The sequence below is a fragment of the Equus przewalskii genome, chromosome 6, assembly GCF_037783145.1.
Source record: "Equus przewalskii isolate Varuska chromosome 6, EquPr2, whole genome shotgun sequence".
Taxonomy (NCBI): domain Eukaryota; kingdom Metazoa; phylum Chordata; class Mammalia; order Perissodactyla; family Equidae; genus Equus; species Equus przewalskii.
In genome coordinates this window covers 19762025-19785889 of record NC_091836.1, presented here as the reverse complement: position 1 = coordinate 19785889, position 23865 = coordinate 19762025, and the positions used below count along the sequence as shown (strand labels likewise).

General features: G+C 36.8%; 1 protein-coding gene and 2 long non-coding RNA genes across 7 annotated transcripts in view; 1 reads left to right on the top strand and 2 right to left on the bottom strand.

The window, feature by feature from the left end:
- The window catches only part of LOC139083846 (uncharacterized), a 72506-nt gene extending 68303 nt beyond the window's left edge, over positions 1–4203 (bottom strand). Inside the window, exon 1 of the long non-coding RNA XR_011540839.1 lies at positions 4142–4203. This is a non-coding gene — a long non-coding RNA (uncharacterized lncRNA). The remainder of the gene's footprint in view (positions 1–4141) is intronic.
- ARHGAP20 (Rho GTPase activating protein 20) overlaps positions 1–23865 on the top strand; it is a 118041-nt gene that overhangs the window by 78218 nt on the left and 15958 nt on the right. For 3 of the 5 annotated variants that reach the window (XM_070623075.1, XM_070623074.1, XM_008529403.2), the window contains exons 5-9: positions 6652–6693; positions 7608–7692; positions 10558–10635; positions 13232–13298; positions 15857–16045. In XM_070623075.1, the coding sequence (XP_070479176.1) occupies positions 6652–6693; positions 7608–7692; positions 10558–10635; positions 13232–13298; positions 15857–16045 (461 nt within the window). The remainder of the gene's footprint in view (positions 1–6651; positions 6694–7607; positions 7693–10557; positions 10636–13231; positions 13299–15856; positions 16046–23865) is intronic. The other 2 variants (XM_070623076.1, XM_070623077.1) reach the window with 1 other exon arrangement.
- Positions 14347–23441, bottom strand: LOC139083847 (uncharacterized). The gene is made up of 4 exons (XR_011540840.1): positions 23039–23441; positions 18972–19077; positions 16942–17131; positions 14347–16095 (listed from the first exon to the last, which is right to left on the bottom strand). It is a non-coding gene; the product is annotated as an uncharacterized lncRNA (long non-coding RNA).

Sequence of the window (23865 nt, the reverse complement as noted above, 5' to 3'; positions counted from 1 at the left end):
CAAAAACAGCAGAAGACACATTTTTTTTCAAGTACACATGGAACATTCTCCAGGATAGAACGTATGTTAGGCTACAAAACAAGTCTCAATACGTTTAAGAAGATTGAAATCATATCAAGCATCTTTTTTGACCACAACAGTATGAAACTAGAAATCAATTACAAGGAGAAAACTGGAAAAAATACAAATTACCTGGAGGCTAAACAATATGCTGCTAAGCAACCAGTAGGTCAATGAAGAAATCAAAGAGGAAATCAAAAAAATACCTTGAAACAAATGAAAATGGAAACAAAATGTTCCAAAATCTGTGGGGTGCAGCAAAAGCAGTTCTAAGAGGGAAATTTCTAGCAATATAGGCCTACCTCAGGAAATAAGAAAAATTTCAAATAAGCAATGTGAACTTACACCTAAAGGAACTAGAAAAAGAAGAACAAACAAAACCCAAAATTAGTACAAGGAAGGAAATAATAAAGATTAGAATGGATATAAATGGAATAGAGACTAAAAACAATAGAAAAGATCAATGAAACTAAGAGCTGGATCTTTGAAAAGATAAGCAAAATTGATAAATCTTTAGCCAATCTGATCAAGAAAAAAAGAGAGAAGGCCCAAATAAATAAAATCAGAAATGAAAGGGGAGATGTTACAACCAACACCTCAGAAATACAAAGGCTCATAAGAGGTTAATACTAACAATTATGCTTCAACAGATTGGACAGCCTAGAAGAAGTGGATAAATTCCTGGAAATATAGTCTTCTAAGACTGAATCAGAGAGAAATAGAAAATCTGAACATACCAATGACTAGTAATGAAGTTGAATTAGTAATCAAAAAACTCCCAACAAAAACAGTCCAGAACTAGACAGCTTCACAGGTGAATTCTGCCAAACATTTAAAGAAGAGTTAATATCTATCCTCAAACTGTTTCAAAAAAGTGAAAAGGAGGGAACACTTCCAAACTCATTTTACAAGGCCAGTGTTACCTTGATACCAAAACCAAATACACTACAAAAATAGAAAATTGCAGGGCAATACCCCTGATGAACATAGATGCAAGAATCCTCAACAAAATATTAGCAAACCAAATTCAGCAATACATTAAAAGGATCATCCATCATGATCAAGTGGGATTTAATAATTGAGGGATGCAAGAATGGTTCAGTATCCACAAATCAGTCAACTTGATACACTACATTAACAAAATGAAGGATAAAAATCATATGATCATCTCAATAGATGCAGAAAAAGCATTTGACAAAAGTCAACATCCATTTATGATAAAAACTCTCAACAAAGTGAGTATAGAGGGAACATACTTCAACATTATAAAAGTTATACATGACAAACCCACGGCTAACATAATGCTCAATAGTGAATAGCTGAAAGCATTTCCTCTAAGATCAGGAAGAAGACAAGGATGCACATTCTTATTCAACATAGTATTGGAGGTCCTGGCTGTGGCAGTCAGACAAGAAAAAGGAATAAAAACCATCTAAATTGGAAAGGAAGAAGTAAAACTGTCACTATTTGCAGATGACATTATATATAGAAAACTCTAAAGAATCCACCAGAAAAATATTAGGACTAATAAATGAATTCAGTAAAATTGAAGGATACAGAATCAATATATAGAAATCTGTGTTTCTGTAATGACCATAATGAATAATGAATGACCAGAAAGAGAAATTAAGACACAATCCCATTTACAATTTGCATCAAAAAGAGTAAAACACCTATGAATAAATTTAACCAAGAAGGTGAAAGACCTGTTCTCTGAAAACTGTAAGACATTGATGAAAGAAATTGAAGATGACACAAATAAATGGAAAGCTATATCATGCGCATGGATTCAAAGAATTAATATTGTCAAAATGTCCATACTACTCAAAGCAATCTATAGATTCAATGCAATCCCTTTCAAAACACCAGTGGCATTTTTCACAGAACTAGAACAAGTAATCCTAAAATTTGTATGGAACCACAAAAAACGTCAGATAGACAAAGCAATCTTGAGAAAGAACAAAGCTGGAGGTATCAGGCTCCCTGATTTCAAACTTTACTACAAAGAAATAGTAATCAAAACTGTATGGTACTGGCAGAAAAATAGACACATAGAGCAATGGAACAAAATAGAGAGCCCAGAAATAAACCCACAAATATGTGGTTAGTTAATCTATGCCAAAGGAGGCAAGAATATACGATGGGGAAAAGACAGTTCCTTCAATAGTGTTGGTAAGACTGGACGTCTACATGCGAAAAAATGAAACTAGACCACTTTCTTAAACACCATATACAAAAATAAACTCAAAATGGATTAAAGACTTAAATTTAAAACCTGAAACTGTAAAACTCCTAGAAGAAAACACAGGCAGTCAGCTCTTTCACGTCGGTCTTAGCAATATTTTTGTGGATCTGTCTCCTCAGGCAAAGCAACAAAAGCAAATGTAAACAAATGAGGCTACGTCAAAGTACAAAGCTTTTGCACAACGAAGGAAACCATCAACAAAACAAAAAGACAACTTAACTGAATGGGAGAAGATATTTGCCAATGATATATCCAGTAAGGAGTTAATATCCAAAATATATAAAGAACTCATAGAACTCAATATCAAAAAAACAAACAATCCAATTAAAAAATAGGCAAAGGGCCTGAGTAGATGTTTTTCCAAAGAACACATACAGATAGCCGACAGACACATGAAAAGGTGCTCAACATCACTGATCATCAGGGAAATGTAAATCAAAACCACATTATCACCTCACACCTGTCAGATGGATATTATCAAAAAAACAACTAATAAGTATTGGGGAGGATGTGGAGAAAAGGGAACCCTGGTACACTGTTGGTGGGACTGTAAATTGGTGCAGCCACTATGGAAAACAGCATGGAGGCTCCTCAAAAAATTAAAAATAGAATTATCATATGATCCAGCGATTCCACTTGAGATGTTTAGCCAAAGAAAATGAAAACACTAATTCAAAAAGATATACACACCTCTGTGTTCATTGCAGCATTATTTGCAAGAGCCAAGACATGAAGGCAACCTAAGTGTCTATCAATAGTTGAATGGAGAAAGAAGATTTGGTATTTATATACAATGGAATATTGCTCAGCCATAAAAAAGAATGAAATTCTGTCATTTGTGACAGCATAGCTTGACCTAGAGGGTATTATGCTAAGTGAAGTAAGTCAGGCAGAGAAAGATACTCTATGATTTCACTTTTATGTGTATCTAAAAAATGAAACGGATAAAACAAAACGGAAAGAAACTCATAGACACAAAGAACAAACTGGTGGCCACCAGAGAGGAGAGTTTGGGGGTATGGGCAAAATAAGTGAAGGGGATTAAGAGGTACAAACTTCCAGTTATAAAATAAATAAGTCACAGGTATGTAATATACAGCATAGGAAATATAGTCAATAATATTGTAATAACTTTGTATGGTAACAGACAGTAACTAGACTTGCTGTGGTGATCATTTCGTAATATTTATAAATGTCAAATCACTATGTTGTACACTGAAACTAATGTAGTATTGTATGTCAATTATACTTCAATTTAAAAAAATTGTATAAGTATCTCAGTGAATATTAAGGAAAATCTAGGTCATGATCAGTTTAAAATGCCATGAGGCTAGCAGCTCAAGAAGCAATCTCTCCTAGCCGGTCACTATAATGTCTATAAAGAAACAAAAAGTAAAGACTAATAGCTTTGAATTCTAAGACTGACAAACAGCTGCCAGAATCTGTGAGGAATTTCTAGTTGCGTCAAGTTGGAGGACGAGCAAACAATAAATGTGAACTTTCCATGCTTTGCCTTGGGAAACAGAGTAGATCTTCACATCCCAAAAAGGCCAAAAGGAATTTCATGTCTCTATCACTACTTGTACCCTGATTCACAAACCTAGGACCTACATCTACCAGAAAAACTGGCACTGCACCTTGATTTTATAGATAACGGTACAGTAAAAAGGGAAGATTGTTCAAAATACACAGGAAGTGTTTAAATCTGACAAGGATCTAACTACAAGAGAAATCAGAATTATTACATTTTAACTTAAATACCTAGTATGAATCTTAGTCTACAAACTCAGGTATGTAAGAAAAGCCTTTTTATTTATAGATCAAATTAAAACTCACCTTGAGCCCCCATTTTGCCAGGCTGTTAGGAAATCAAATTTTCTTCTTTACTGGAACCCGTGTATTCTTAGGGTAGAACCAGAATATGGGGAGACTTCTGTGATGTCGACAAAACAATTGAAAAGCTTCTGACCTTCCGTCTGCTGTGGTCACTGCTGAGGTTGTCTGTTTTATGCCTAGAGTTGTCCTTCCATTCTCATGATGCTCTGACTCTTTGCCGCATGTGAGATGCAGGTATCTTTGCTGATATAAAAGCCTGGGAGCCTAGGAACAAGCCTCCCTAGTTGCTCCTGATAACCATTTCCTCTGGGGTCTTTCTGTTTCCTTAGGCACCTCAACTGAGTGACGTATGGTTCCCAGCTCCCTCTCAAGGCTGACAGACTATCCCCTCCCAAATGTGAGAGAATCTTTCCAATCTGCCCTGCCCTTTCTCTTTCTCTGAGGTATACTGCTTTCTCCTCTCCTGGCTCTTACCAAATGAACTTAAGTATTTATGAACCTCTGAGATAACCTTGATTTTGGAGTACTTCTGTTTTAGTTCTGTAAAAATGTCTGAGATTAAGAATTACTAAGGAAAGAGAAGTCCTGGATACTTGCATAAAGCAGAAGAAAGGGGAAAATACAGGAAGATTACATAAATCAATTTCAATGAATTAACCTGACACACTTCATAATTTGTTTATTTTAAAGTAATGTATTCTGTATATTCAAACAATGGAACACCATATAGAAATGAGTGTGAACAATCTAAAACCACATGCAGTAATATGGATAAGTCTCACAAACATAGTGTTGAATGAAAGAAACCAGACATGATATAGTACTACTATATGGTTACATTTATGTATAGTACCCAAACAAGCACAATTATTCTGTTCTGCTACAAGTCAAGATAGTGGGAACTAGTGCCTGAAAAGGAGCACAAAGAGATCTTCCAAGGTGGTTTTCTGTTTCATAATCTGGGTGCTAGTCACATGGGTGTGTTCAAGTTGTGAGAATTCTTCAAGCCGTACACCTAAGCATTGTACAGTTTTCTCTATATATCCCTTATATGTGAATACAAAGTTAAAAAAATACTAAGTGCTTTAAAGGGGAATTTTCTTTAACTGTTTTGAAAAAAGTTAACAGATCTAAAGAAAACTTAGATATTTTTCACCATAGATTTTTGCTGAATAAATCTGAGATTTGACATAAATTAACCTAGAAAATCTTCTATTTAGGAAAGGAGAATACATCAAAAGATTGTAAGAAATTGTGAATTGTGAAAGATGCAAATTGGTCAGTGGTAAAAGAGATGTAATGCACTTTCTCATGACCAATCCTTGGAGATTGCTCATGGAGAAAATTGCTAAGCAATAAAGTTAGAAACAATTACAATATTTGTTAAGTGTATTTTTCTGGAACAAGAAAATAACTAGGGTTTCCAACTTCTTTAAGAAGATTAGAGATATGATTTTAAAGCTAGTGAGTAACAAGACCAAATAGAAATACACTTTAAATTATTTTTAACTTTAAGAATTAAACGCAGCAGTGACTTCATCAGGAAAAATCATTAATTAATAGTAATTTCAGTTGTAAATGAAATGATCTTAGTCAGAAGATTATAATAATTATGAATAAGTTTTCTATGCGCTAATTTACCAAATTACAATTCTGCTGTACATATACATATGCTATACATATAAAGAAATAAACTTTTTTTCCTGACAACAAACTGGTTTCTGGGTCAAGATATTTCCATCAGTATGCCGGCTTTCTCTTTAATTTCAAGTTAAGCGTACTTTCTATTTATATGGCACTTAAAGCTACAAAAAAACTCTGAGATAATTAGACCAGTTTTACAGATGTGGAAACTGAGGCTTAGAGATGTTAAGTGATTTGCCCATGATCATATAGCTTGCATATATTTTTGAAACCAGATGTTTGGACTTCAAATCAAGTACTCTTCACTATAAGAGTACCACTTGTAAAAGAGCTGTAAAGTGAGAAAGTGGGTCTGTCTTGGATCCATCCAAGAAGGTTTTTTGGTATTGGGGGGGTTTTTTGGTGAGGAAGATTGGCCCTGAGCTAACATCTGTTGCAAATCTTCCTCTTTTTAGCTTGAGGAAGATTGTCACTGAGCTAATAAATGTGCCAGCCTTCCTCTGTTTTATATGTGAGACACCACCACAGCATGGCTTGATAAGTGGTGCATAGGTCTGCATCCGGAATCTGAACCGGCAAACCCCAGGCCACCGAAGCAGAGCACACAGACTTAACCACTATGCCACGATGCCAGCCCCCATCCAAGAAGTTTTAACAAAACTATACTTGACTGTATTGTTTTTCCTTAACGGGGATTTTCACTGGAGCATCCACTGCAGAACACAATTATGCCAAGATTGCAGTCATGTGCAGCTACATCAGTAACAACAGGCTATTGATATTTCACCTGGGTTAACAGTCTTAAATATGGTAGCATAAGTATTTTATGTGGTTTAATTTTTCTCTCCCGTTTTCTTTGATTGCAGTTCTCCAGAACAAAAGGACAAATGGCTCTCTCTCCTTCAGAGGTATTTTTTCAGTATACATATTTTTAATCTTTAACTTGTAGTTAAATGAATTAAATTGTTCTCTGTGGAGATGTGCCCCAAATTATTCCCCTTCTCTTTAGTAGAAATTGTTCATTTGTCCTCAAAATAAGCTGTTGTTTAGACTGTACACTAGCCACTACTTACTGTAAACAATGTTCTCTCATTACACGTATTTCTTACTTTCTAGGACGGAGAACATTAAGGCCTGGTTAGATCAGTTTAGACAGAAATTAGTCAATAATCTCTCTCATCTCTTTGCATGTCTCCAACCTGTATTTGGAGCTAATAGTTTCCTCAAAGCATGTATTAGGTTTCCATATATGGAGGATTTTCTGCTGAGCACCTCAAAAATCAGTTGTTATCCCTACCTTTGAGCATACAGACCAAAATCGTCAATTTAGATTCGTCTTTTATTCCCATAATCCTTCCCTCCTTCCTCCCCTCTCTCCCTTCCCAAGCAATGGGATAATCAAGATTTACACTCCACTGGAGAGCTCAATGAGAAGTCAGAGGGCCTTGTTTTGGTTTGGTCTAGTAGAGTGTTATATATGCTCCTGTAGTTATCAGTAAGGTTCTGGGCCTGTCCAGAGAAGACAGGTTCGCTTTGAGGATAAAACATCACCCAGAGGTACCTTAACCCAATTGTGCTTCTCAAACCTCCTTTCAAATAGACCTACCATTCTTTTTTGTGCCCACGCCTAATGTCCTGAGAATTTTTTTTTCTCTTCCAACCCATGATGTAATCTGACTTTGCTGAGTCTTTCCATCTGTCTTTTGAAAAGTAGCATATAAGTATATTGAAAATATTAGCAAAATAGATTGATTTAAAAATAAGCCATGAGCGAAATCCATCTGACTCAGTGTTGTTTTGGGTTGTCGTTGCATTTGATTAGATACATCAATCTAGAGAAAGAGAAGGACTACCCGAAGAGCATTCCCCTCAAAATCTTCGCCAAGGACATTGGGAATTGTGCCTATGTAAGTGTTTCTAAGCTAGAAAATTAAATTCCAAGTCCCTGCATAAGTCAGAACACCGTGGATAAAAAGAGAGACAGGGAGGCAGACAGTGTATGTGCTACAGAAGGTGGGCATTTAGAAATACCATTGTGGGAAAATGCATTTTCCTGTATGTATGTCTTTGTGTATAAGAAAAGTAAACCTTAGAGGAAACGATGCAAGAGAAATACATACTAACTACAGTATTTAACATTTACACTTGGAAAGAAAATTACTTGTCAGATGTCTCTTTCCTCCCTCTGGCATTAATGTTCCTCTGGATCCTTTCAATAGCAGCTGCAGAGGCTTGTAGTAAAGCCATTTCCACAAGGAGGTATTTCCTATTAGTATTAAGCAATTTTTTCCAACTTGTCACTTCTTAAGTAGGGAGTGGTTTTGGAAAGTTCTTCATTCTTTGAGTTTTTAGAGAGTGAATCTGTCAGGCTAATAAATGGATGAGCTGGGAGAGATGGCATTTTTAAGGGATCAGCATGTTTCTTCCTCACAGTTATTATCATATTGGTCAAATAAAAATTGTCTATTCAGCCCTAGTTACTATGTGTAATTTGATGACAAATATAGTACAAGTGCCAAGATGTTATCCATGATGAACAAAATGGAAATTTAAGAATATTTTTATGATACTGTGGACTATCATACTTCACAGCAGCTCTAGATCACACAGAATAGTTTTGTGTGCGGAAAAAATATTGTAATACAAACAGTTGTGTTTGGGCCAAAAGCAGAAGTTATGCAAATGTTCTGACATGAGTACCAGATGTCACTGCTTGAGAAAAATATTCAAATTTTTATGGTTTGAAACTACAGAGATCTCCTGTAGCAAAGTAGCAAAAAACCAAAGAACTACCACTATTTTTCGGCCAGCTCTGATTCAGTTGTGGTAGCAGTTGGTTACATTCAGGATTTTCATGGAAAACCCCTTGAATTTTTTTTAACACTCCTTTTCAGTGCATGAAAAGTGTGTGCTTGAGAAAAGACTGATGTCCCACTCTCATTTTGGAAGAAAAAACAACAGATGTGGTCAGGTCAGGTGCTCTGTTTTTATCACCAGGACTCTGGTTAAGTCAACGATGATGTGGCACACTTTCGCTCTCTAAAGTTGCTTCATGGCCAGACTCTCTTTTCAGGGAGCCCTGCTTTCAGAAAGAGTGATTACCCCCAAATAGGAGTGCACATATGGCAAGCATTGTTTATCCTTGGCCTTTAGTTATGCACAATTTGTCAGTGAATTCTGCTTATATGGAAAAAAATAGCTACATTTTCAGTTTTGTCTGTTTGTTTTATTCATTTACTAGCCAAAGAGCACTGTTTGGTGAAATTCATTTGTTTTGTCTACCAGAGAGGCATACAGGGAAAAATACGCATCCTATAATTACTGTTTTGAACATATGTGCCTAATATTAAGAAAAATCTTTCTCTTAGAAACCAGGTACATTGGGAGTGATTATTAGTAATACAGGATAGATTCTTCACTTTACAAAAGACTTCATGATAGAGTTTCTTTAAATTAAATGAAGGGATTTTCAGACTTTAAAAAAAAAAAAAAAAAAGCAGAAGCCTTTCATGAAATTATATCTCAAGTTAAAGCCCAGTGTGTAAAACATCTATGCCACCCTAGTAGAAGACAGACACTGGGTTGGGTGCTCTAAGCCCACCCTGTTGGATTCTGAGACACTTTTGCATAGTTGTTGGAGCTATAAGAAGTACAATTTGAAATTAGTTAACAAGCAACCTTAAGAGGCAATTTGTCTTGTCAAGTAATTGGCTCATAGAGAAAAAATACTATGATGGAAGGATAACTAATGAATTATCTGTGGATTTCACTTAGCTTTATTTTTACATCATATTTGTTTTTATATCATTTTGTTTTCATTTATGCTACATATATGTGCCATTTAAGCCCTATCAGAGACACAGCACTAATTGTTGATTTATCTGATAATGATAACATGCAAAACCTATATGCATAGTAAATATTTCTTTTTTGCTAGCATGGCATTGTCTTATATTTACATAATGTCTTGGAATTCAGTGAACTCTCTAGATATCTCAGAATCTTGTTAATCCCTTTTCTATTTGTTGCAAACTCTTTCTATTTGTAAGTAGTAATTTCTCAATATAGTTTAGCACAGAGCCATATAGATACCCTGTTCAGTGACAGAGTTGGTAAAAGAACTGAGCTTTCTAAAACTTTCAGTCCTGTTTGCTAGACTCATTGGTTTTAAGGCCTGTACAGATTTCAACAATGAAAATCTCAGTAGCCACAGTGCCTGACATATAGAAAATGCGTAATAAATAGTGGTTTTTAAAAATTCTAAACTTTAAATGTCTTTTGTAACCAGTTTGTGTTCTGATTTTACCTAAACTGACTTTTTGCCATGCGGATAAAAAAAAACCCACACTGTGAAAACAGTATTCAGGAAGAAATAGAAAGTGATCCAACTCTCTCCCTTTTTTATTACGTGTTGCCTTATGGAAATGATGCAGAGGGCCAACCTCACTGATTTCTTTTGGTTTGGAGAGTAGTCCGTGTATTCTTTCTGAATATAATTTATTCTTTGTCTTTCTTGCTTAAGGGGTTATATTTTGTGAGCCACATATTCTTTATTTTAAAAGAAATAGATGTTTTATTAAAAGGCATAATATATAATGGAATGAAAGTAAGTTATAATCAAGGTTTTCTGTTCTGCTTAAGTCATATACATTACTCTGTCAACACTTGAAATCAAGATTTTCCTTTGAATAATCATTTGACAATAATTATTTGTTCACTTGTTTTAAAATTCTTTATTTATAGCTGTATTTCTTATTTCTTTTTCTCTACAGTCTAAGACTATAACAGTAACGAATTCAGATACAGTGAACGAAGTCATCAACATGTCTCTACCAATGCTAGGGATAAGTGTAAGTGACTCTGCTAGATATTCTTAATTAAAAACACACTTTGATACTTTAGGCTTACGTAAATATTCTTCCTTCCATCATAAGACAGCTGATTACTAGAGACACCAAAGTCATATTTTGTCCCTTCAAAAATGTAGAAAGTAAGGGCCGTAAAGCCTTAATATTAGCTTAATATTGGGTGCTACTCTTCTATTCCCATTTTAAAGCCTGTGTAAACTGAAGTATAATAAGATTAGACTATAATTTTAGAATGATAATATGTATTTTTATTGTATATGCTATATATATAGGGGCTTTTTGGGTATGAGATTCTTAATATGAAAGTTTCAACCTCCTTCCCCACTTCCCGCTTGTCACTATATGACTGTTCTTTCCCTATCTCCTTTCCTGGTTTTTCTCCCTTACTTGATTATTCTCTTATTATCCCACGATTCAGTCAGTCTTAGGGTGATGAATTCTGAAGGATTTGCTCCATAGTAGAATATTTACACTAAGAACACATAGCTAGAAACCATATTCACTGGCTGTAGGTCCAGAGGATGAGATGGCTGGTACCTCTGATCAACTGGTGAATTAGAAAACAAGCATTGAATTAGATCATGAATTCAAAGCTCTTGAGTGTCCACACCACATTTTCCCCTGTTTTTCTTTTAGCGTCTGCTTTTTTCTGTTTTATGAGGCAAACGTGAGTTTTTGAAATTTTATTAATAGAGAATATTGGAATGTTTGAGGATGAGGTAAGGGAAAGAGAATTGGAAAGTTCTCCTCATCTCCTCCCTACCAGTCTATGAACACCACACAGTGGGTACTTGTGCTAAAGGGAGTGACTTTCAGAAGCATGGAAACTAATGGAAGCACTTGAACAACACCATTTCTTGAGTGGGATTCTCTATAAGTATGAAAACACAGTGTTACTCTGATGTGACGTGACATATGTTTAAGATATGCCAGTCTTTAGATTTGCTTGTACACAGTGCATAGGCCCTATGCCCTATGAGGGCAACCAAAATTTAAGATAAAAAATCTGATTTCTTTTAATTAAATTTAATAATATATTTAATATGTAATTAAATTTATATGCGCTGGGTGAAGCAGGCACCTCTGCATTGATTTCTAAGCTTATATAATTATATCTTGGAAGAGAGTGAATAGTTTAAGGGGAAGGAAGGGAGATTGATCAATGACATTACTTATTTTCTTCTTTATGCTTTTCTTTTGGATAAAGTGATTAATCTCCTCAGCCCCAGAATATTTCCATTTGATGTAATTAGGAATTGAGGCTATTTGATTATACAGTTCTAAGCGATTATTACAGTATTTTCAGACACTATGAAAAAAGAAAGGATTTTTATTAGATTTCTCTTCCTATTTGCAGTCTGATTTTTTGACTCAGGTATGAGGAAGGAAATGACAAATAGAGTAGAGGAGGGGGCAAAGACGGGTATTCTCCATAGCCAGGACCCTCCGTTATAAGGTCAGGGCCGTGATTTTTAATCAGAAGATAAAGGCAGGAATATTAAATATTACCAATGTGTTCTAGCTTAATTTAAAACATTTTTGCTTTCTCCTCTCCTAGAGGATACAGAAAAGTCTGTATAATTTAGTAGTATTTCTTTCAAGTGGGATTTTTAGTATTGCTGGGTTACAATTCTTCTAGTGAACAGTTCCATTGTTTTACATGACAGGGCATATTCTCTAAATAGAATTCTTGTCCTTTCTATGCCCAGGACTGGACTTGCCCAAAATAAAGTCACTGTAGACTGTGCCAGCTACCTAGCTCCTCAAAGCCTCTTGGTCATTCTTCTCTTTCCACTGAGCTAATAGTCAGCCTTTGAGATTTTATTTTTTCATCACAAACACAGTAGTGTTGTGGCTTTCTGGATAACAAGGTTGTCTTTGCAGAGGCATGTTGGAGATTAAGTCCAGTATTCTCTGAGAAGTCTGGAGACATAGCAGAAGGCAGGACTCTAAAGAAGAGATTGGGGGGACAGCCCTGTGGCCAAGTGGTTAAGTTCATGTACCCTGCTTCGGCAGCCCAGGGTTTCGCCAGTTCGGATCTTGGATACGGACTTAGCACAGCTCATCAGGCCATGCTGAGGCAGCATCCCACATAGCAGAGCCAGAAGGACCTACAACTAGAATATACACCTATGTACTGGGGGGCTTGGGGAAAAGAAGAAAAAAAAAAGATTGGCAACAGATGTTAGTTCAGGTGCCAATCTTTAAAAAAAGAAGAGATTTGCCTTTTAGAAAACCAGGAAGTCTCTTTTCCCTTTGTAAAGGCCATGTATATGATTTCACATTCTGTGGGCTACCCATATAGTGAGGGCCTGATTCCATTGCAGTTCATAGATCCCTAGTCATCACGAGGAAAGAAGGGCAGGATTCCTGAGTCTTCTGTGGGGGTTAGAGAGGGGGAGATGGGTTGTAGGAATCAGCTCTGCCATCTTCAGGAACCATATCCACCCCCATGAACCTGAATAGCATTTATATGTCCCTTTTTTTACTTTCTGCAAAACATAATAAGGCCCAAAAAATGTGTCCTCATTCAGTTAACAAACATGAAAGAATTATTGTTAATTCTTTTATCTCCAAGGGCTCTGAGAGAGATTACCAATTGTGGGTCAATTCTGGCAAAGAAGAGGCACCATACCCACTTATTGGTAAGTTTCTGCAAAAATCTAAGATAGGGTTGATTGTGTTTGAATTATAATTCTAAATGTCTCAGAGAATTGGTCATATGGTCCTAGATGTAAATACTGTTAAATATTAAATCTCATATAATGTTTATTTATTTCTTTAGTAAATGTCTATCAAGCATTTCTTTGTGCTAGACAAATAATATCTCTTCACTCAAGGAGCTAATCATATACTTGGGAAGAGAAATGTAAATTTTCCTCTGTTTTTTCACTTTACAAACAGAGCTATCTTGCTAAACCTTTTCTAAATTTTTTTCTGAAAGAAAGCAATATATATTGGTATTCCTTTTCTCCTGTGTATTTATTTTTCATATTCAGTTCTTGAATTTTCTGTTCCCTTTCCTGCCTACTACATTGCCTCTATGGAAGACCCTCTCTAATCCAATCATGCCCCTTAATCTCTCAGCAAGAACTTAACACCTGCCCTGCACCCAGAACTTCCGCAGGCATCAGAAAGAACATGAGATTAACCCATTTAGATCCCTAAAAATTTTCACTGACTCACCAACTAGCTGCTGCTTCACTAACTACTTTGCTATTTCTGTAGCCGAATTTTTCAGCATTTGTTTCGAGGAGTTATTGGTAAATAGGTTACATCTCACCTTACTTAAATCATTTAGCTAAAAAATATTTCTTGATCAGTAAGGTCATTCACTGTGGTAAACAGAACTAGAGCAGTTAAAATAAGGGACAGTATCTGTAGCAGACCTTGAGATGATGACAGTAATGAGGGTGATGACGATGATGATTTCTGCTAATAATTTTTAAATGCTTGCTGTCTGCCAGATGTTGTGCAAAGCATACCATATATGCTTTATCTTATGTAATCCTTTCATTACACAGTGGATCACTACTGTGTAATTCAGGATATTTCAATTGATTGGAATAATCTAAAACCAAACTTTTCTATGAAATGTATGTTCTCAGACTTAAAATAAAGCAAGCCATCATGCAAATAGCTGAGGACAAAATTCACTGCATTTCCAGTTTCTTTTTTAATATTGTCATTTTTGTAAAAGTCAGTGAGCAACAATTAAGGTTGTGATTAAAAATCAAATAAATAATTAAAAATTATTTGAACAAAATGTATTAATTTAATTAAAACTATATAGATGGTAGCTTTCAGGCTTAGAACAGCTTCGAGCTTCATTGCTAACTCTCACTAAAAAACCACGAGACATGGGACATGATTGCTATTTAGCAGCAATTCTCCATTGCATATTTTAATTTGCCTTGCAAACTTCAGTTATAGATTAGCTGCTGTCTATTTTGATAAACTGACTTTGTTTTATTGCTGTCATAGGAGTCTTTTTTTTTTTTTTCGCTTTAGTCCCTGGAAGCGGCTATAGTACTTGATATTAATGAAACATTGACATTGTACACCTATGCCAGTTGGAAAGGAAAAGGAAGAATTCACTGAGTTACATTCAGTGATAAATCAGGAATAGAAGAGAACTTACTGTGTACTTAAAAAACAGATAAACCTACAACACAATGGAACTTGAGGATTAAATTAAGAAAATGTAATTACTTAGAGTACTAAAGAGCAAAACACTGTATTGCAGTCAGATATCCAGGGTTTAGTTTTCCTAGTTTGCAAGTTCCTTTTTTAATCTTGTTTCTGATTATTACCTAAAGACACCAACCTCAGAGAGCGGCAGTGGAAGGGAAGCATAAGTCAAACAAACCAGTCCTGATGCTCTTGAGTAACTCTAAGCATATAACTAACAAAAAGTAATGATGGGCCAGCCCTGGTGGTGTAGTGGTTAAGTTCAGTGCGCTCCACTTAAGCAGTCCTGGTTTGGTTCCCGGCGTGGACCTATGCCATTTGTCTGTCAGTGGCCCTGCTGTGGTGGTGGCCCACGTACAAAAAAAAGGAGAGAAAGATTGGCAATAGATGTTAGCTCAGGGTGAATCTTCCCCAGGAAAAAAAAAAAAAGAAGAAGTAATGAAATGTCTTTTCCAAACAGACATCTTATGTTAAATAATAATAATAGTGATGCTTGAAACATATGCTTCTTTGCCCTTATTACTTAAATAACAAATAATATTAACTACTAAGGTTTTCTTATTTGATCCTTATAATATTGTGTGATATGTAGGATAAATATTTTAAATCATGGATTTAAGGCTGAGCGCACTCAAGGATTTGCTGAAGATTTACAGATACAGTGTCAAAGGAGGAACTAGAATACCTTTAAATATTCTTAGATGTGAACATAAGAAGAGTCAACATTATGCAACTCACAAACTAATCTGTGCGTTCCAAAAAAGAGATTCTTTAAAGATTTTTTTTTCTCTTTGCTTCCCCGCCCCCCTCCACTTAAAACTACTTTCGTAGGACCACCTGCATTATGCAGTAGTTTTCAACTGTGAGAGAGTGTGTGGTGATCATTCAGTCAGCAAAAGGATTCTTTATACCAAAACTCCCAGGAGCACACTGCAGTACATTCCAGCATGTAGCACACATACTCAGAGGACCAGTCAGCCTAAAGTCTACATTTGGATTCTTCTCTGTGTAGGGCATGAATATCCCTATGGAATTAAAATGAGCCATCTTCGAGACACTGCGCTCCTGACACAGGGATCAAAGGACTCCACCGCCCCTTCCAACTTCCAAGAGCCCTTCCTCATGGAACAGCTGCCCCGAGCAATGCAGTGCCAGTTCATCCTGAAGCCCAGCCGCCTGGCTGCGGCCCAGCAACTGAGTGGTGAGTTGCTTCTCCTTCACAGAGCCTCTTTTTAGCAAAAGTTTTCATTCCTGAAAACAAAGTTAGTACAGAAGCAAAGATTCAACCTTCCAACCAGATGAGGTATTTTTTTTTCTTTTGAATTTGCTAAGTGTTTTGAGAGGAAAGATGGAGTTTTAGAAGATGGTTTTATGAATCAGCAATGGGCATGCCTGACTATAATCAGCAGCTGGTAGGAGTAGTCTGTGCCTTCTTTCTTCACTATTCTTTCCCCTTTAACCTTATGCCCAGTGCAGAGTCAAAGGCATCAAGCAATGCTGCAGGTGCTTCAATGCCTTCTTTGTACAGTAATACATTGCACTGTGTGTTCCCCCTAAATGGTCACATTATAAAAAGGAGGTTGTCAGTGATGGGTGTCAGGAGACTGTGATGTCCTACCTGGATTCTGGTACTGATAAGTATGTGAAGGCTAAGATGATTTCTATACAAATCTCTCCTTAGTCCGTTAATCTGTCTGAATTCCCTCTGCACGTAGCCATCTCTTACTCATCCCATAATAAAAGCTCTAAAATGATAAAAGTGATATTTAACATAGGATGACCACAATTTACCCTAACCCAAGTTTGAGCTATAAGCCATCAGTCTGAAAGTAAGATTGTATAAGAAATAGAAGAAAATGGATACCAAAAGTGTGAATGGGATAGTAAAAAATTGATGCTGAATGTCTGTAGCTGCCTTTGTCAATTTGAACCAACCAGGGAACCCAGTGAACCCAGTGAACAGTTTTTATGCATCCCACACCCATGCACATCCAACTCTGTCGCTTTCTGTTGATGACCTAGCCCAAACTTTATACTTTATTGAAGTCATCAGCCAGGGACTCCCTCACCTTGCCAACACCCGCTGTGAAAACCTACCTTACATTTGTACCGGTCTTCTTCTCGCCTATAATGGTCAATTGAGTTTCGAGACTCTAAGGCTATTCACTCACGTCTTTGGGCCATTTTAAGGGGTGTTATAGAGATGTCATGGTTTTCCATCCATGAAATACAAGCTCCATGAAGGCAGAGATTTTGGTCTGTTTTGTTCACTGCTATATTCCAGCACCTGGAACAGTGCCAGACATATATAAATAAGTACTCAATAAATATTTTTGAATGAATGAATTTATTAATAGGTCCGTTGTTACTTCTCATTAAAGATACAAAGGGAATGTTGCCTTTATAAAGCTGAGGAGAATAATACTTTACTTTTTTACCTTCATACCCATGTTACTCAAAACTATTTCTCTGGGTCCCTTGTCAGTTTTATTTTAATTAATTTGACCAATTATCAGGCTCAAGAATCCTGAAGATTTTATTCAGTTTTGCCAGTGACTTGGTTAATTAAATTGTAGGCATCTCTGCTTATTAATCCTCTGTTTCTCCCTATTGGAAGATAGGATAATAGTGGTTGCAGCTGCAGATGGTTCACGGTAAATGGGATCAGGGGTGGAGTAACTATAGACCGATGGTGCTACCCTGGCTGGGCATCAGAATCAGCTGTGCAACTAAAAAGATTACAAGTGCACCAGTTCTGTGTTTTTTTTAATACAAAAGATTTTGATGAACAGGTGCTTTGGAAACCACTGATTTACATCAAGGATCAGCAAACTTTTTCCATAAAGAGTCAGATAGTAAAATTTGCAGGCTAAGAGACAAAATCAAGGCTATTCTGTAGGTACTTATATAAAAAAAAGAGAAAAATTTCCGTGAATTTTTTTATTGGTGACTTTCAATATATAATAATAATTGACTGCAATTTTATCTAATGCAGATCTACTAGTTGAAAGAATTGAGTTCTTTCGCGGGGATAACATTTCACTTAATTGGGATTCAAAGTTAGTGTTCCAATCATCAAAACTGATTGCAAAATCTTCTGATCTATAGTGAGATTTTATATACTTTATATATTTATTTACTTTATATACTTTACGTTTGAAAATATGTTTTCACACAGATAGATACTGCCAAATACTATCATTCTACAAGCATATAATTTTAATTGCATATATCCCTCTCTTTGAAAGCATTTGTGGAATATTATTAGATTCTTCTCTTGATATTTTCCTTTTAGCATGTCATTTTATTGCAGATTAATCGTTTCCAATTGAAGGTTAGCTGGAAGCTCCTCAATTGCACAGTTAAATGGACTTTGAGATGTGGAAACTTCCTTCACCACTTGCGTGGTGGTCGGTAAAATACTGCTGGAACTGTAGTTTGAACTCGGAAAATATATCTGCTATCAAGTTGTATAGGGATGGAAATCTTACTTCTTGTAGCTTTTGACAGCACGAGAAGTGCATAAAGCAGCTTGACATTACTAGTGATTAAATGTCTGTTGTTTTCAAAATGAACCTTTCAAAAGTTTTGTATATAAGCAGTGTTATTCCTTGTCATTTAAGTTAAATTCGTTAAGAAACATCATCAAATCTGCAGCCATCCCTAATATCCAAAGTCATTCAGTATTCAGTAATAGCGGTTGAGGGCAATTCTTCCCATTCATAAAAATTTCAATCTCAGTCCTAAGTTCAGATATCACTGTAAACTTAACCATTGCGGAGCCTTTGAACTGCTGTGTGGTAACACAGGTCAGGCTATTTGGCTTCTGTTTCTGACAAAAAATCATAGAACTGACAGTGCTTAAGTCCACGAGGCTGAATGAAGTTCACTGTTGACACTGCTGATCCAGTAACACCTGATAGATTCAAAGATTCTCCACACAGCACCGCTGATGAATGATGCCATAGGCATTGAACACTTTACATTTTCACAAAGTTTATAAACTCATCAGATTGTACCTTTCTCTGCTCCACACGTTTTTACCACCATCAGATACATTTTTAGCAGATTCCACTTCAGGTTGTACAAAATTACTGCTTTCTCAACTTCTTTGAAAACATTCTCACCTGTAGTTGTTCCACGTAGACTATTCAAGGCTAATTCTTCAGTCATTTCAAACAAATCATTGACTTCCCAGATAAACAGCTGAGCAGTCTTGGTAACTTCTGTTGACTATAATAGAGAACCAAGGAAAGTCATTCAAAATCATTTGTCCTGTTTTTTAGTTCACAATTCATACTATTTCTAATGTCCTCAACTATTGAAGCAGCTATGCTCACCAAAAGGCTAATCATCTTAAATCTAGTTTCTCTGTACACATTTCTTTGTCTACTGCAAGCACACAAGATCTAATCCACTTGTCCTTGGTAAATGGCTTTCCTTCTGTGGCCAACAAATGAGCCACTCAGAAACTTATTTTGGTGCAACCTCACTTTCATTTTTTATTTTTGTGAAGAAATTCTGCAGTGCTGAAATATTTCATTCTAAATATTCTGAAACTTTCTAATCATTGCTTTCCTGTGGGTTGGGAATATTGTGATGAGTCCTCATTCTGGTAATGTCGACATATATTGTATTCTTTTACCACAGCTGTTATGTCATTGCACAGTTAGCACAATACTTTGCCGTTTAATTCAATAATAAAGTCATCCATATTTCACTGTGTTGAAAGCCCAACATTAGGGGCTGACCCAGTGGCATAGTGGTTAAGTTCACACGCTCTGCTTCAGCAGCCCAGGATTTGCTGTTTTGGATCCTGGGCACCGACCTACACACCACTTATCAAGTCATGCTGTGGTGGCATCCCATATACAAAATAGAGGAAGATTGGCACAGATGTTAGCTCAGCATCAATCTTCCTCAAAAAAATCCACAGAACTCATAAATACTTAAATTGCTTAGTCCTAAGAAGTAGATATTTTGTACGGTCTCTTATGTGGAAAATCATATCTTGTTTCTGAGGCTAACAAGAGGATAAAAGAGGAAGATAACTTCTGATAGAGTATTGGCTGAGAACAATTAATATTATATGTTTAAACCATCTGAATAAAATAAGCCACAACTAGAATAAAGATAAATCTCACATCTTCTTTTCTAAGGGAGCTTTCTCTAGTTAGCTTAAGGAAAATATCTCAGCTAACTGAAATAACCTTAGGTGAACATAGTCATCCTCGATCTCTTTTTCAAATTCCTGCCTTAGTGTGGGGAAGATCTAGTAAATAGTCTTCCACTGAAAACAGAGTAGCAAGACATCTCTCAAAGGCCATCCCTGAGACTTAGATCACTGACTCAGCCTTGCAGTGACTGGTATCCATTGAGACAGCTCTGGTGTTAATTGGGGGCTCAGGATATAGACATTGAAGATCTGACCTCAAGAGCCAACTCAATTGTCACTTCTAGGAAATCTTTATTCCCTCAGGTGGGTAGTCGACCCCTTCTCTGTGTCTCCAGAGCACTTCATGAATATCTCTAGTGTAACACGTAAGGATTACATTATAATGATTTGTTACATGTCTCTCTAGACTATGAGCTGCTTAAGGCCTGGGAATTCATAGCAGGGCTTGGTCCAGTGTTTAGAACAGAGCAGAAGTTAAATGAAAGACTGAATGGCTTAGTCACACCTAGGAAGTATGGAAAACTTGAGTGGAGCACAAGAGTTCTGGAGCTGAAGTGGGATCTTTCTGGGAATACTCTGAAGTAGCTCTTGGGATTCTAGCCTGAACCGAATTCCCAGTTCTACAACCATAGCAGGCTCACTTTCCACATCTGCTTTAGACCCAGGGCTAACTGGAACTGGACTGAACATTTTAGGGTAGATGGTAAAATATGGGACACAACTTTTTCTTCTACCTGTTTGCCCTATCGTTCCAGTATTCTCCCAGGTGTATTTTCTACACTGGGGGAAAAAAACGGTATTCTTAATCTGGGGAGTTATATGGCCAGAATAGAATTTCTAATCAAGGTTTTTGTTGTTGTTGTGATTATCACTCTATAAACACAAACTTTTAAGAATTGTAATTTTTCATATGCAGTTCCCTAATTTAACCATGAAGAAACACTAGCTTGAATCTTGCCAGGATTGTTTAGGAGAGCTAGATTTACATGAATTTAGTTTGCTCTACATTTACATGACCCTTATATTTTTTATTCCAATAGCATGCTTTTTCATCAGCCTTTGACATTTAGAAAGAAAGAGCAATGCATTAAAAGCTCTGCAAGAAAGTAAACTTTAATGAAATTTTTTTTCTCAGTCCCAGAGGGAACATGAACTCTAAACTTGAACGTTGTACATGACAAAAGGCATGGCTGCAGCTGAAAGCATTTATGATAAAGTACAGGACTCAAGTTCTACTTTATCCTCTGTCTACACTCAGAGGATAGCTGCGTATATAACTTTATGATAGAGCATTCTTCCTAAGAAGTGTGCAAAAGCTAAAACATCAAATAAATCTGATAATTTTAGAAATAATGAAACCAGGTTAAAGGTGAGGAAACTAGACTGAATACAGCTACTCAACTTATATACAGCCACACATATTAAACAAACTTTTGCATGGATTGACATTGCTAGGTGTACAGGAACCCCCTCCTGGATATAAGAATGGGTTTAGTTTCCTTTGCTGTTTTTTAAAATGGCGGAGGTTGGAAATGTCAGGGTGGGAAGAAGTTGCTTTGATTAAACAGAATCTGGTATTCCTTTCTGTCTGCATACTTCCCGAAGGCTGTTCCACCACATGGAGAGTGGGTGTGGGGAGGAGGTCCTCTTTGTGGGGAGGAGATTGGTGTCTTGGCAGTTTCAGTCAAGATCCAAGACCACTGTGACCCATGCCCTGGGCAAAGTAGTACTTCTCACACATTATCCTGCTTAATCCTCCCACTGCCTGTGAGGAGTAGGTAACATCATTCTCATGTTAAAGTTGGGGCAAGAGATTAAGTAATTTACCAAGTAAGTGTCTAGACCAGGAGTCTGACTGGGCTCCTGACTCCAGAGGCAAAGACCTTTACACCTGTGTATGAATATGGATGCTGCCCTTACCGTATCGTAAGGAAGCCAAGGGTAGATGACAGTCTGAAGGCCATTTGTTAAAATGTTACTTATTTGTTTATCCTCCCACAATGTGGCTCTTTTAGTATTTGGTTTCACTTGGTTATTCTGAAGAAATAAAAAGCTAAGGTACATTACAGCCAAACAATATAAAATACTTCTTTGAAATTAACCTTTGACACTGCTGACCATATCGGCCCTGAAAAGACCATCTCCGTCAGCATTCCATCATCAGGGGATGTTGGATAGCTAAACATCATCTCTGGTAGATTGATTGGGTGTCAAAAGAAGCAGTGCCACACAGCCAGAGTTTAATGACTTGTTCCCAAGCGCTCTCGCTGGAGGAATAGAGTCAAACCCTGTGTGGGCGCCACCTGAGGGTTATGGCTCCTCCATCTTGGTGCTGTCAGCCTTGTCTGCAAGCTGTTTTGAACCTGCATGCTTCAGGGATAAACCAGAGATGTGGGCAGAATTTATGCACAATGTTTGGGCCTCCCCCTGTTTGGTTTTCTTCTTTCTGGAACTGCCCCTGACTCACTTTCTAGCTACTGTGGATATCTCCATCTCTATTCTCTCCTTCTTTAAGCCAGTAAGAGTGAAGTTTTCTCTCCAAATTTTAGTGACTCTACCACCCTGGGCCTGTCCTTAGGCTAAAAGCTGCAAGAATGGGAAATTTACCCAGTGCCATGCTATTCCTTTCGTGCAAGTGTCAGACTTTACCTCCAGTATTTACTTTCTTTTGGTCACTCTTTAGTGCCTTCAGATAGGCTTTTTTTGCTTTTTTGTCCAGATTTTGTAGTTGTTATTTGTGTGTGTGTCGGGAGTGTGGGCGGAGAGGTTCAAAAGGAGCTACTCAGCCACTTTTAAAAGTAAAACCCTAAAGAGCTGTCTTTTTAATTAGCAAATCCATCATGTTAAAAGGAGACACAGATCACAAATCACATCAAAAATGTTTTAGCACTATGAGATCATAAAATCATGAGCCACTGTTAACCTTTCTTACTTCTTCCTATTTTGTTCATGCTCTTTTCCTACCTAAGTCTCTCCTCAGTTCAATTCTTGTTCAAGAATGATTTGTTGAGTACTTACTAGGTGCGAGGCACGATGCTAGATGCTCTTCCTGTTGAAATCTTGTTCATTCAAAATCCAAATCCAATGCAGGCACCTCCAGAATCACTCCTTCCCTCCGTCTGGGTGGATGTGCTTTCTTTCTTCTCAAGGCCTTTGGCACTTTGTTCCTCCCTTATGACGTGTTATTTATTAACATACTTGCTTTTTTCCCCATCGCCACTGGTCTCGTTCCCCGTTAGATTTATAAACTTCACCATGGCAGGGGCAGGTCTCACTCGTGTTTGCATCCATCCATGCTGCCTTAAACGTGCTTTTTAAAATCAGGAACTAAAAAGATACATAAAAATCTTTGCAGTTGGAAAGAAAGGAGAAAATGTACAATATTAGCTTCCTGTCTCTGTTCTCAGGAGTAGAACGGGACAGCAGGTGATAAAGCATTCTTCCTTTCTAGAGAAAATCTTAATAAAGACAACTCCTCTGCCTCCTCCTCCTCTTCCTCCTCCTCCCCTTCTTTTTCTTCCTCCTCTTCTTCCTTCTCTCTTTCCCTTCTCCCTCTCCTTCCCTCTTCTCCTTCTTCTTCCTTTCTTTTTCTCACTATGTAATTGTGCTCTGACTTAATCGTCAGCTGTTTTGTACGCCTAGTCTCATCTTTAAATTGGGACAATACATGTGTTGGTATGAAACACTTTTTGCTTTAAGTTGTTGCAGTCCAGGAAGGGAGGCTTTCCTCACCTTTGAAAATTCAATGCCAAACTCAAGTAAACAGACAAGTGATGTCCCTGAAATACATGGACAATGACCTTATCAGTAACAAGGGCATCTGTGAGCATTTTTCTCTTTAAGCC